This window comes from Natrix helvetica (assembly GCF_964273705.1).
Source record: "Natrix helvetica genome assembly, chromosome: 4".
In the NCBI taxonomy this organism is placed as follows: Eukaryota; Metazoa; Chordata; class Lepidosauria; order Squamata; family Natricidae; genus Natrix; species Natrix helvetica.
Window position 1 is genome coordinate 702,501 of NC_138550.1, and position 13,097 is coordinate 715,597.

Sequence of the window (13,097 nt, forward strand, 5' to 3'; positions counted from 1 at the left end):
CACCCCCCCTTTGTAAAGGGCGATGGGGAGAACCACAAACTCAAACAAGGTCTGGGCATTTTTAGAGGCCCTTCTGGAAAGCAGACCAATAAACCCCTTGTGCCTGCATGGGAAGGGCAGAGAGCCCCTGCGTGTTGTGTCCCCAGGCCGGCTTCCATGCTGGGGAATCTGGCCTCTTTGGCGTGGAACATTCTCCTGGCTAGTGGTGGAGAGTTCCACCGGCTGAGAAGAACATCCCGGACCCTTCAGAGAAAAGAAAGGCCGCCTCCTCGTTGGGGCTCCAGGCTGACCCGGAGTGGGTGGGGGGCAACAGCGCTTCTGCCATCCCAGAAGGAGACCACACGGCCGGCCTTATGAAAATAGGCTACATGCTTTATTGGGTTCAAAACACTTTCCGGAAAAGCAGCTGCCCCCCTTCTGCCTTCCTCCTTGCCCTGAGACCCAGAGGGAGGCCGGGGGTCCCGGGGGGCTCCGCTCGGGCCGGTCCAGGACGCAGCCAGGAGCCCGACATGTCGCCATCCTCTTCTCGGCTGCCCCGAGCGGCCACGGGCCCCCCGAAGCTTTGGTTCAGCTCCCGAGGGAAGGCCGCGGTCCAGGGGTGCCTGTGGGGGTTGCCCTGCTCCGGCCACACGGAGGGCAGCAGCGGGCAGAAGGGGAGCAGCGGGTGCAAGCCATGCGCAGCCAAGCAGGGCCCTCTGGCCCCAGGAGGCCCCCCAGGCAAGAGGGTCTCTGTTCCCGCAGAGGGCAGCCATGGGCGCCTTGCCCGGTCCGTCCACCTCCTCCGGCTACTTCCGGGGCTTCTTGAAGATCTTCAGCGGGAACTTCTTCTTCCCGGGGCCTCCTGAGTCAGTCTCCTCGCCGGTGGAGCCGCTGTCCTCCTCGCCCTTCTTGGCCGCCAGGTGTGGGATGCGGCTGTTGGCCTTGCCGGAGAGGAGGGAGAGGGCGGTGCGGCCGTTGGCAGGCGGCGAGGGGGTGTCGGGCTCGGTGGAGGTGGGGCTGTGTGACCGAGAGGAGTCCACCGAACGGGCCCCCACCGGCCCCAGCTCCCCCAGGCTGGCCGCCTTCTCCAGCCCCTCGTGGGGCACCTTCTTCATCGTCAGCGGGCTCTCCGACTCCAGGTACTCCGTCTGGGGCCGCCGCTGCTGCTGCTGCTCCTCGGCCGCTTTGCTCAGCAGGGCGGGGCGCAGCTTGGGCATGGAAAGGGCCGCCCGCGGGAGCTCGCTCAGGTGCGGGATGGAGGAGTCCGAGTCCGAGCGGGCCAGGTCCCTGGAGCGGAGAGGGGAGAAGACATGAGCCTGGAAGGACTCGAACCCACGCCCCAGCCCACATTCAGTGGCACACAGAAGCAGCCGCCTTCCGATGCCCCCCTCCCCAATTCCTTCCCAGACTGAAGCAGTTTTCCTCCAGGCCCCCTCCTCAAAGACAGCCCCCACCCCCAAGGAGGCTGATGCACTGACGGGGAGGGCCGGCTCCCTTGTCTCCCACCTGGGTGGAATCAGAATCCCACCAGGGCAGTCCTGGGGGAGGGGTTTCTGATGGGAGGGGCCTTTGGGGCTGCTGGAGACGCTCCGGAAGGGTCTCACTCTCAGACAGAGAGCGCTGGGGGGAAGGGGGGGCATATAAATGCTACTGCTGTCCTTCCAGGCAGCCACCCCAGGCGAGTGGCCAAACCCAGCGGAGGCCCAGCAGAAGCCGGGCCACGTGAACCGGGGGACACGAGCCGTCCGCAGCCCTTTCAGCACAGCAAACGCAGGCAGCCCCCACCCCAGGGGTCGAGGGAGCTGTTGGTGCAGTTAGTGGGGTTGATGGGAAATCACAGCAGGCACCACACCCCGTGCAGCGGCTGCCAACAGAGGTTAGGCCAGGGAGCACGTGCCGAGGCCGAGCGGGCAGGACGGTACCCCGAGCTCTCCGTCTGGCCGTGCGTTCCCGAGGTGACGTCGGGAGGGGGCAGGTTGGCCAGGGCATCCATCTGCAGGATGTAGGAGGAGGAGGTGTGGTGGTAGAGGATGGGCAGCCCGTGGCAGGTGGGAGCAGAGGGCGCTCCGTGGCCGGCCGAGGAGGAGGAGGAGGAGGAGAACGGCGGAGCTGCTGAGACGTCGAGGCTGCTGCCGCCACCGCTGAGGCTGGGCATTCGGCGCAGAGTCACCCTGCCGTAATGCGCCAGCGGTCCCGACTCCCCCTGGCTGGGGGCCTGCTGGTGACTCTCTACCAACCTCTGCGATCCCAAGGAATGCTGGGGGTCCACCAGGCGCTGGCGAACGATGCTGCTTGGCAAGGTGGGAGCTGGCGGGAGAGAAGGGAACAAGGGCCGGTTAGGGAGAAAGAGGCTGCATTGGACGGGGCCCATCCAGGGACGCCTTCCTCCGTCTCCCTCTTGCCTGGAGGGAGGGAGGGAGGGAGGGAGGAGCACACAAGACAGGGTGGCTGCCCCCCACCTGCCGGCCCCAGCCCCACGGTGCCCAGGGAGGTGCCCAAGGCAGCTGGCTTTGCCCGAAGGGGCATCATGCAAACAGAAGACGGGGGTTTACCCGGTGCAGAAAAGATGGGAAGTGAAGAAGCAGCAAGCAGCCACTTGGGGAGACCATTCAGCCCCAGCCCTCCCCCCCTCCAGAGCGCCCCTCCCAGCGCCTGTCTCGGGGGTCCCTCCTGCCCCCCTTCCCTGGAGGGGGGGAAATGTGCTGGCCAGGAAGGTCACTTGCAGGGGTCCCATCTGGTGGGACTGAGAAGAAGGGCCTTCTCCCTGGGGGCTCCCTGCAGAGATTAAGACCGGCCCCCCTCCTGACCCCTCCCACACAGCACGGAGAACCTGCTTCTGCCAGCGGGCCTGGGGACCCCCGAGTGGGGCATTCTGGGAGTTGAAGTCCAGAAGCCTTAAAGCTGCCGAAGGGCGGAGAGGCCTGCCCTAAAGGCAAGGAAGCCAGGAGTTGGGGGGGGGGGGCTTTCTCTCCCTGCCCCTATCCTGGCCAAAGAAACCAGAGGAAGAAGGCGCCCCCCCCCTCCCGCCCCTCCCAGAGAAAGCTCCCTCTGTTTTCAGGGCTTTAGAGGCAGCAGAGGGGGGGGGGGTGAGGGTTAGTGGCTGTGCTGGAAAGGGGAGCTGCCCAGACAGTGGGGGGGGGCAGCAAGAGGGAGGGGCGGGGCTGCCCTGGCCAGAGGAGTTTAGTCCGGTGGGTGGAAGCGGATCCAAGAGAAGGAGGCTCAAACCGGGGGGCTTCCAGAAGGCCTGGTCCTCTGAGGGGGGGCCGGAGCGGTCACTCGACTGGCGCCCCAAAAGCGAGGCCACGTCTGGCGTCAGGAGGAGGGCCGGCAGGAGAGAGAAAGCGTCGTTGGCATCGGCCTCCGGGGGCCCTCAGCAACCAGGGGCTCTCTGCCGGAAGACCCCCGGCCCCCTTCGCCCCCTCAAGGAGGGCTTCCCTCTCCGCCCCCTCCCACCCCCCAGGGGAGACCCCGAGACCCCTCCCCTCCGTGACTCGTGGCAGGTGCCCAGCTGCCCACCTGAACGGGGTACTGAGAAAAGCACTCTGCAGATGCTCAGAGGCACTGCTGGGGTTAAGCACTGCTTTTCTCAGAGTAAGACAAAGGGCAGCTAGTCCTCGGCTTACGACTGTTCGATTAGTGTCTGTTCAAAGTCACATCATCACTAAGAAAAGCGACTTATGACCGTTTTTCACACTTACGACCATAGAATTCTAGCTGCTTGGCAACAGACTCATATTTACGACGGCCGCAGTGTCCCGGGGATGTGTGTGTGTGTGTGTGTGATCCCCTTTTGCGACCTTCTGATGAGGGAAGCCGGATTCACTTAACGACCGTGTGACTAATTTAACAAATGATTCACTTAGCAAATGTGGCAACAACGGCCATAAAGTGGGTCATAATCAACTTAGCAACCGTCTCACTTGGAAGTTCTGGGCTCAACCATGGTTGTAAGTTGAGGACTACCTGCGAACGTCCGGAGGGGGAGGGGGAGGGGTGGGGGGTGGGGGGTCCGGGGCCCTCCTCCACCTACACTGCATGGACACGGGGGAGACCATCTCTTCGTCCAGGTCGTCCAGGTCGTCCGTCATGATGAAGTGGGGGGAGGGGTTGGGGCGCGGGGGCCCCCCCATCCAGCTGGGGTCGATGTTGAGGGCCGAGACCAGCGTGGGGATCCCGGGGTTGCTGACGATCTGGAAGCCGCACAGCAGCTCGATCTGATGCCAGCGGTGGAGCCGTTCACGCAGGGCGGCCGTCACCTCGCTCAGCGCCTGCCTGCAAAGGGGGGGAGGGGGAGTCAGGGGGGGCAAGGCGAGGGCCCAGCATGACCCCCCGGGGGCTCCCTCCCCCCCAGGCAACACCACGGGTCGTCCCCCACTTGTTCCAAGTTACAACAAATCGGTCCTCACACTTACGACCGTTGCAGTATCCCACAGGCAGTGATCACACGTGGCAACTGACCTATATTTATGACGGTTGCATGGTCATAAAAAGGAGCAAAACTCACTTAACAACTCTTCTCGCTTAGCACCAGAAATTTCGGGCCCACTTGTGGGCGTAAATCGAGGACACCACCTGGGGTCCCTTGGGCGCCCCCTGCAACCTTCCCAGCTGCCTCCGACAGGCAAAGGCAATGGGCGGAAGCAGGATTCACTTAACGACCACGTCATTCACTTCACAATGGCAACCATTTGCTTAGGGACTGACTGATCGCCCTGCTTAGCAACGGAAATATTGGTCCCAACTGCAGTCGTGAGTCAAGGACTACCCATCCCGGAGGAGCCCCTCTGTGCAACCTCAGGCAGCCTAGCTGAAATGGGGGGGGGGGGAGAAACGACACCCTCCCCACCAGAAGGCCCCCTCCCCCTTCCCAGCACGGCTGCTGCCTTGTGGGTCAAAGCCTGAATGGGGAGCCGGGGGTGGGGGGGCTCTGGGCTCCCCCGCTGGACAGAGTAGCCCCCCCACCGCAAAGGCTGCTGGGAGGGGGCAGCAGGAGGGGGGAGGGGAGGCAGAGACTCACTTAGCGGTCAAGATCTTGTGGTCCACGTCGTCCAGGGAGGAGCTGTGGGCCACGTGGAAGGTGCCAAAGAGAGTGTTGCGCTTCTTCTTGATTTTCTCGGCCTGGGGGGGGAGAGGGGGGGCGGACTCAGCACTCAGGAGGTGCAGCAAGACCCTCCCCCCGCCCCCTCCCCACCCCCCACCTTCAATCGGCTGGCTGCAGCCTCACCTGCTGGGAAGATGCTAAGTCCTGGCTATAACCCCCCCACCCCCCCATATCAGCTGCAGATTCCAGCAGAGACAGAGACCACCCCCCACCCACCCCCTCTGTGGCAATGGGGAGCTGCTCTGGGCTCCACCCCCTCCTCATTGACCCACGAGTGGGAGATGTCTGCGTGGTTCTCTGCCAGGGAAAACAGGGCTCGGGAGGGCCTGACCCCTACCCTGGCCACGCCCACTCATCCCCCCCCCCCATGGCCCTTAATGAAAGGGAGTTTCCCCGCCCTGCTTTAGAGGAAGAGGTTCCCAGGTTACCCCTGCCTGCCCTGAGCCCCAAACGACCGATTCTTCCCAGCTCCTCCTTTTTCACACCCCCAGACAGAATCTTGCCAGACTGAAGCTTCTCCCACCTGCATCTGCAAGAGACTCTGGGAAGTAGTGAGGAGGAGCTGCCTTCGCCCTCTTTCTCTCACACAAAATATCCATCTCTTCATTTTATTGAATGAATCCCCTCCCTCCTGGGGATGCCCCTCCCACCTACACTCTATGCAGATAGTCCTCAACTTACAACCGTTCATTTAGTGACCATTTAAAGTTGCAACAGCCCTGAAAAAGTGACTTGTGACTGGTCCTCGCACTTATAACCAACACAGCATCATCCCAGTCACGTGGTCAAAATCTGGGAGCACCCGGCACGTATACAACCGTTGCAAAGACCCTGGGGTTCCCAGGCAGCTCCCAGCAAGCAAAGTCAGTCGGGCAAATTGGATTCACTTAGTGACTGCATGATTCGCTTAACACCCATGGCAAAAAAAAGTTGTAAAATCAGCTGGGATTCACTGAACGACCGCCTCAGTTAATAACCGAAGGTTGTGGTTGTCAGCTGAGGGCTCCCTGTGGATCAGAGGGCTGTTTCCCAGGTTGGAGACCCCTCCCTGCTGTATGTTGAAAAGGGTTAGGGTTAGGGTTAGGGTTAGGGTTAGGGTTAGCGGGGGGGGGAGGGGAATCCTGAAGAGGGCCACCCGGGGACTCACCCCCTCCTTGGCCAGGAGCAGCTGCTTCTCCGCGCTCTGCTTCTTGACGTTGTAGTACTGCACCTCCACCTCGTGGGTCAGCTGCAGCCACTTCTGCAGGGCCTCGGGGGCCGCCCAGCTGCTGTGCGACTCCAGCTCCTTCTCCGCATTCCGGAGGGCCATGCGCACCTGGGGGGGGGGGGGGGGGAGAGACGGCACAAGGGCCCCCGCAGGGCTTCAGAGGAGAACGCACACGCACAACGGGCAACCGCTTGGAGAAGAGCAGCAGCGGCCACGTTGAGGCCTGGGGCTCCAGGGGGAAGGCCAAAGGGGCAATGCAGGGCCAGAGGCAGCGGAGGGCTGGGGGTGGCAGGTCAAGGCCAACTGTCCAGAGGGAGGAGGAGTCAGGGACCGAGCAAAGAGAGGATCTGCAGCCCGGTGGGGTTGAAACGAGGGCTCCCTGGGCAGACCTTTCATGACCCAGCTAGGGAACATCATCAGTGCTAGGAGGGAGGGGGGGTTGCAGGGAGGAGGAGGAGCACTGTATGTGTGTGTGTGGGAGGGGGGGGGTCCTTGGGGCTCTCTCGGATCAGTTGTTTTCTTGCAGATGTTCCATGACCTTCAATGCTATCAGCACTGATGATGCCACCTAATCAGGTCATGAAACGTTTGCAGGAAAACAACCGAGCTGAGAGAGCAGCAAGGACCCCCAGCCCAGTAGCCCCCCACCCCCCCACCCCCACCCAGCCGCATAGGCCCACCTGCTCCAGCTCCTGCTCGGCATACTTCTGCCTGCTGAGCTCGTTCTCGGTGCCCTCGCGCAGCTCCCGCAGCCGGTGGGCCTCTTGCTTGGCGATGCTGATCTCGTCCTGCAGCCGCTTCTCCAAGGAGACCTTCTCCACCTCCACCGAGCGATGCTCCTCCTGCGCCTTCTGCAGCCTGAGGAAGAGGCAGGGTGGGTGGGTGGGTGGGTGGGAGAGAGAGGGAGAGAAATGGGGGGGGGGGGAGCAGTGCAGGGCCAGGCGGCATCTGGAGGGACGGCAGAAGGGATGGAGGAGGGCTGCCTGAAGTGGAGGAGGAGCAGCGGCCAAAACCCAGTGGGGGGCTGAGGGGGGGGTGAAGGTGGAGACCCCGGGGAGGGTCTGGAGAGCCAGGGCAAAGGAGGAAGCTGGGCTGGGAGGGACTCTCTTGGGAATCCTCGGGGGATCTTCTGGAACCTCCTTCCTTTGGTTCCAGGGCAGAAGGATCTCACGGGAGTGGGCCAACCTCCAGGTCCTGGGTGGGAGATGGGGGGCAGGCGGGGATGCCGGGGTCCTTGCAAGAGAGCCGAGAGGGAACCTCCCCTCACTCCAAGGCTCCCGGGGGTCCAATTAGAAGAGACTCACAGAGCCAGAAGGGACCTTGGAGGTCTTCTAGTCCAGCCCCCTGCTCAAGCAGGAGACCCCCAGGCCATTTCAGACCAATGGCTGCCCAATCTCTTCTTAAAAGCCTCGAGGGATGGAGCTGCCACATGGATGGATGGAGGGATGGATGGATGGATGGATGGATGGAAGGAAGGAAGGAAGGAAAGGGAGGGAGGGAGGGAGAGAGGGAGGAAGGAAGATGGAAGGAATGAAAGGAAGGAAGGAAGGAAAGGAAGGAAGATGGAAGGAAGGAAGATGGAAGGAAGGAAGATGGAAGGAAGGAAGGAAAGGGAGGGAGGGAGGGGGAGAGGGAGGAAGGAAGATGGAAGGAATGAAGGAAGGAAAGGAAGGAAGGAAAATGGAAGGAAGGAAGGAAGGAAGGAAGGAAGGAAGGGAGGGGGACCAGCCTCCGTCATGGCTTCCAGCTGGAAGGGGGAGCCGGCCCACCCACCCACCTTTCCTGGAGGTCGTGGAGGCTCTGCTCAGCCCTGTGAAGGCCTTCCAGGTCCTTCATCATCCTCTTCATGTGCTCCTTGGAGTAGCGGTTCTGGATGTAGGCGAACCAGCAGCCCCCCACGCCAATCACGATGGAGACCACCAGCAGGAAGTCCTTCAAGTGGTTGTGGCGGGTGACTGGGGGAAGAGAAGGGGCAGAGCGTCAACAAGGAGACCCACCCAGCGCCTCCCCCTCCCCTCCTCGGATGCCTTTGATCCGGTCTGGAGGCCAGGCGCCCCGCTGGCTTCCGGATTCCAGGCAAGGGAAGGGAATCCTCCCATCAGGAGAACCCACCGTCTCTCCTGGAAGAATGGGGAGGCAGAAGAGGCCTGCACCTCCACGGGGGTCGCCCCCACCCTTCTCTCGCTGCAGCACCAGAGAGCTAAGTAACAGAATCACAGAGCTGGAAGGGGCCTTGGAGGTCTTCTAGTCCACCCCCCTGCTCAAGCAGGAGACCCTGGGCCATTTCAGACAGGCCCAGCCTCTTCTTCAAAGCCTCCAGGGATGGAGCCCTTGGCCTTGTGGTCTTGCTTGGTGGACATATGGGCCCTCTCAACCACGGGGCTGGCTGTCCCCCCCCCGTCCCCCCCGGGGACTGCATTAACAATCGTTCAGCCACCATCTTGGAACTGGAATTCCATTGTTCTGTTCTGTTCTATGATTCTTTTATAAAATGGTCGGAGGGGGGGGGGTGCGGAGGCATGGGTGGCTGGGTGGGGAATTCTGGGAGTTGAAGTCCACAAGTCTTTAAGTTCCCAAGTTATTCCGATTTTCAAGTTTAATTTTATCAGTTATGTTGTACGCCATGCAGAGCCCCCGTGCGAGGGAGATGGGCGGTTGGGAGATATGAAGTATAAATAAATACATATCTTTGACCCCAAGCCCTTCTGACAAAATCCTTCATAATTTTGGGAAGCGGTTCGAACCAGAGGTGGGATCCAGTAGCTTCTGATCAGTTCTGGAGAACCGGTAGCGGAAATTTTCAGTAGTTTGGAGAACCAGCAAATACCACCTTTGACTGGTGTTGTGTGCAGAAGCCCCCAAGGATTCTTCAGGCCTTAAAGGGGATCTGCTGGTGTCCGAGGGAATCTGTGGGGGGGTGGGGGCTCAGTCCACAGCTGGTGACCCACAGTCGGCTTCCTCGGACCGCAACCCCTGTGCAAGGAAAGGCCAAATCTGGAGGGCTTGGCCGATGTGAAGAGGGCCTGGGCCAACCTGAAGACCAAGCGCCACATGATGTTGGAGCAAAGCCCAAGGAAGAGGAACGGACCTTCTCTCCAGGCTCTCCTGCATCTTCAGGACCGTTTCCAAAGGGTTGGAAACCCTTAAATAGCGTCTTCCAGCTGCCCAGGCCCTTCCCTTCAGAAAACTCCTTGGTTCTAGGTTGCTTCTCTCCATGATGAGTTTCCATCCATTGCTTCTTCTTCTTCCGTCAAAAGCCTTTCGTAGAACCCTTTGGCTGTGGAAGGGACCTTGGAGGTCTTCTAGTCCAGCCCCCTTCCCCAAGGCAGGAGACCTTATGGCATCCCAGACAAATGGCCCTCCAATCTTTTCTTGAAGACCTCCAACGATGGAGCAGCCACCACTCCTGGGGGAAAGCTGTTCTATCCGTCCATCCTTCCCACCCTCAGGAAATTTCTCCTTCGTCCCAGGTGTTGCCTCCTTCCACCTGTGGCCTCCTGTTCGTGCGTTGTGAAAGACACACACAATGTGAGAGAAGGTTCCCAGCCCTCCCCTTGCCGGCTTGCCGGGACCAGTTTCAGCTCCTCCTGACAATGGAGCAACTTCCGTCCAAGGCGGCCGAGGCGAGCTCAGTTGGGGAAGATGGACGCCTCCCTTCCTGGCTGGTGGCCGAGCAGAGGGGCCGCTGTGGTCTGGAGGAACCGGCTCCCTCTGACCTTCCTTGAAGGAGCATCTGACGCACAGCTGCTCACCCACGGAGCCCAGCCCTCCGGCTGCTAAGCCAGGCATTTCTTCAGATGTGAGCTCTGCCCCAGTGACACCACCTCTTTGGCCACGGTTTAAGCCGAGTTGTTAAGTGAATCTGGTCACAAGATAAAGGTCACAAAAGACAACGTGAATCTGGGATGCTGCTACCCTGGTTAGATCCACGCCAGGGGCCAAGTGCCCGAATTCTGATCACATGGACAGGTTTTTTTTCTTTCTTTCTTTCTTTTTTCTTTCTTTCTTTCTTTCTTTCTTTCTTTCTTTCTTTCTTTCTTTCTTTCTTTCTTTCTTTCTTTCTTTCTTTCTTTCTTTCTTTCCTTCCTTTCTTTCTTCTTTCTTTCTTTCTTTCTTTCTGGAAACAGTAGATGTAGATGGGGGGGTCTCAAACTCAATTTCATTGAGGGCCACATCAGGGCTGTGGTTAAGGTCGGAGGGGGAGTGCAGAGGCATGGGTGACTGGGTGGGGAATTCTGGGAGTTGAAGTCCACAAGTCTTTAAGTTCCCAAGTTTGGACACCCCTGCCCTAAACTATTCCTTTAAATCTACACACACACACACACACACACACACTAAATTAAGTCTGAAGGCATCCACCATAGAGAACGTCCAGCCTAGCCAGTCCTGTTTACTTCTGGCTTCATGAGGATAAAATAGCAAACGTGACTTCAACACAAAGACAAAGACACACCCCAGCCCTGCAACTGGGAAACAAAACAAGAGCAAAGCTCCCACTGCCCTTGCAGGTCGTCCTTGACTTACGACCACAATTTCTGCTGCTAAGAAAAAACAATTAAGTCTGGCCTCATTTTACGATCTTTCTTAACACCATTAAGAGAATCACTGCACCTATTAAGTTAGGGACCTGGTTGTTAATTGAATCCGAGTCCCCCATTGGCTTTGCTTGCCAGGAGGTTGCAAAAGGGGATCGCGTCGACCGTCGTAGCATCGGTCATTAACAAATGGTTGTAAGTCGAGGACTCCCTGCAGAGGAGATTTGGTCAAACCGGCTCCCTTCAACGCAAGAATAGTGTAACCGCAGGAGAGGCAGTGTATAAATGCGATCAATGAAATGAATAAATAAGAACTCTGAGCCAAAGGGAGTCCTTGACTTACAACTGGAACGAAGCGAGCCCGTCACTGTCGCAAGTTGCTTGACGGCCTTAAGATTTTCGCAACCTTTTTTTTTGCAAGAGGCAGAAACTGTGTTTGCCCCCTGATGGCATTCAAAACTAGGCACGTAAGTCCCGCCACGGAGGGGCAGTCTTCAAGCATTTCCTCCTCCCCCTCCCCCACCCCCTAGCCAACACAGAAGAGTCACAGCTGGCTTTCACTGCAAACCTCAAAGAGTTGTGATCACACACACAACCGGTCACACTTCCTCAGAAAGGCCTCAGCCAAGCCACAAGGAGAGAAGTCGCGGGGCTTCAGGGCTGCTGGGAAATCTACTCCAGCCTTCAAACGGCTTGAAATAACTACCTGGCCTGCTCAGGTCAAGGGTGATGGGAGTGACAGTCCCATCCCATCCCTCCCCCCCCCCACACACACATGCACACTCCCTCCCTCCCTGCCTTCCGTCATCCTGGGAGGCCGGAGAGTCACTCACGGAGAGGCGGGCCGAAGAGGACGGTGTCCAGGGCTTTGAGCTGCAGCTTCTGCCGGTGGCTCCTGTCGGTCATCTTCAGAAGGGCCCCCGTCATGGTGGCGTTGGTGACTGCCAGCCTGCAAGGCAGAAGGACAGAGTCAGCTCAACTTCCCTCCACGGAATCTGCCCAGAAGGCGGCTGGTAGCTCAGGGGGCAGCTGTGGCCTCCGGGACGCTTGGCGGTTTTCCTGCAGATATTTCATTACTCAACTAGGTGACATCACTGGTGCTGGAAGGCAGGAGGGGGGTGGGGGGGGGCTTCCAGAGATAAGGAGGAAGAGGACTGTGGGGTCCTTGGTGCTCCCTTAGCTTGGTGCTTTTCTTGCAGATGTTTTATGTTTCTTCCTCCTCTCAGCAACCCCCACTCCCTTCTACCACTGATGACGTTACCTAGTTGGGTAATGAAATGTCTGCCAAAAAACAAATAACAAAAAACATCCCAAGCTCAGGGAGCACAAAGGACCCTGCAGTTGTTGTTGTCCTCTTCCTCCTCCTCCTCCTCCTCCTCCTCCTCCTCCTCCTCTCAGCAACCCCCCCTCCCCTCCCAACACTGATGATGTTACCTAGTTCGGTCATGAAACAACTGCAAGAAAACCACTAAGGGGCCTCTGTGCAGATTTCTCAGCCAAGGGAACCGCCTGGGCAGCCCCAGGAAGGGCCGAGGCTTCACAGCAGAAGAGGAGAAGAGCCACTTGGTCCAGGGGCTAAGGGACTGCTCTAGAAACCAAGAGACGGGGAGTTCTAGCCGGCTGGGTGACTTTGGGCCAGTCCCACTCTCTCAGTCCAGCCCACCTCACAGGGTTGTTGTGGTGGGAAAATGGGAGGAAGAAGGTGGGATGCCTTCCTCACCTTGAGCCCTTTGTAAAAATACTAAAGCTGCGATTAAAAAAAGGTAAATAAAAGTAGCACTGGTTCGGATAGAAAAATCTCGGTTGTTTTGAGAAGCAGCCGCCGAGGGTCTCGCAGGATCACCAGCAGCCTCCCCAACCCCCGAACCCCTCGCCCACCCCTGAATCCGGGGCCACGGAGGGCCAGGCTGACCTGGGCATGGCATGGCCCGTGAGCTGGAGCTTCCGGAAGGTCTCTTCGTAGTGGGGGAGCTCCACGTAGGTGATCAGCCACTGCACCACCTCCTCCACCGTCCAGTTGTAGACTGCAGAAGGGGCACAGAGAGAGAGAGAGAGAGATGTGGCAGGTGTCTCCCATCCCAGTCAGCATTAATTTGGACCACTCCACTGCTCAGCTCTACTCCGTAAGGACTTGCTGTGAAAGAACGTGGAGGTATAAACTTCCTTCTATTGCTGTTTGTTTATGCAGCTGTGCTTACAATAAACAGGGAGAAGGGAGAAAGGGCTGGGTGTGGGAGAAGACTGATGGAGACCCTCCCTGCCTCGTCCCTTTCCC

The 13,097-nt window shown here is 59.2% G+C and overlaps 1 protein-coding gene across 3 annotated transcripts in view; it reads right to left on the bottom strand.

Annotated features, from left to right (window-relative positions):
- Window positions 1–350: 350 nt before the first annotated feature.
- Window positions 351–13,097, bottom strand: part of STIM1 (stromal interaction molecule 1) — a 55,981-nt gene continuing 43,234 nt past the window's right edge. The window contains exons 4-13 of one of the 3 annotated variants that reach the window (XM_081951648.1): window positions 12,735–12,846; window positions 11,656–11,771; window positions 8,065–8,242; window positions 6,968–7,145; window positions 6,228–6,395; window positions 4,997–5,097; window positions 4,010–4,251; window positions 3,205–3,285; window positions 2,217–2,286; window positions 351–1,266 (exon numbers count right to left, since the gene is read on the bottom strand). In XM_081951648.1, coding sequence (XP_081807774.1) covers window positions 786–1,266; window positions 2,217–2,286; window positions 3,205–3,285; window positions 4,010–4,251; window positions 4,997–5,097; window positions 6,228–6,395; window positions 6,968–7,145; window positions 8,065–8,242; window positions 11,656–11,771; window positions 12,735–12,846 — 1,727 coding nt within the window. In that variant the 3' untranslated portion in view covers window positions 351–785. Of the gene's footprint in view, window positions 1,267–1,901; window positions 2,287–3,204; window positions 3,286–4,009; window positions 4,252–4,996; window positions 5,098–6,227; window positions 6,396–6,967; window positions 7,146–8,064; window positions 8,243–11,655; window positions 11,772–12,734; window positions 12,847–13,097 lie in introns of all 3 variants that reach the window. The other 2 variants (XM_081951647.1, XM_081951649.1) reach the window with 2 other exon arrangements.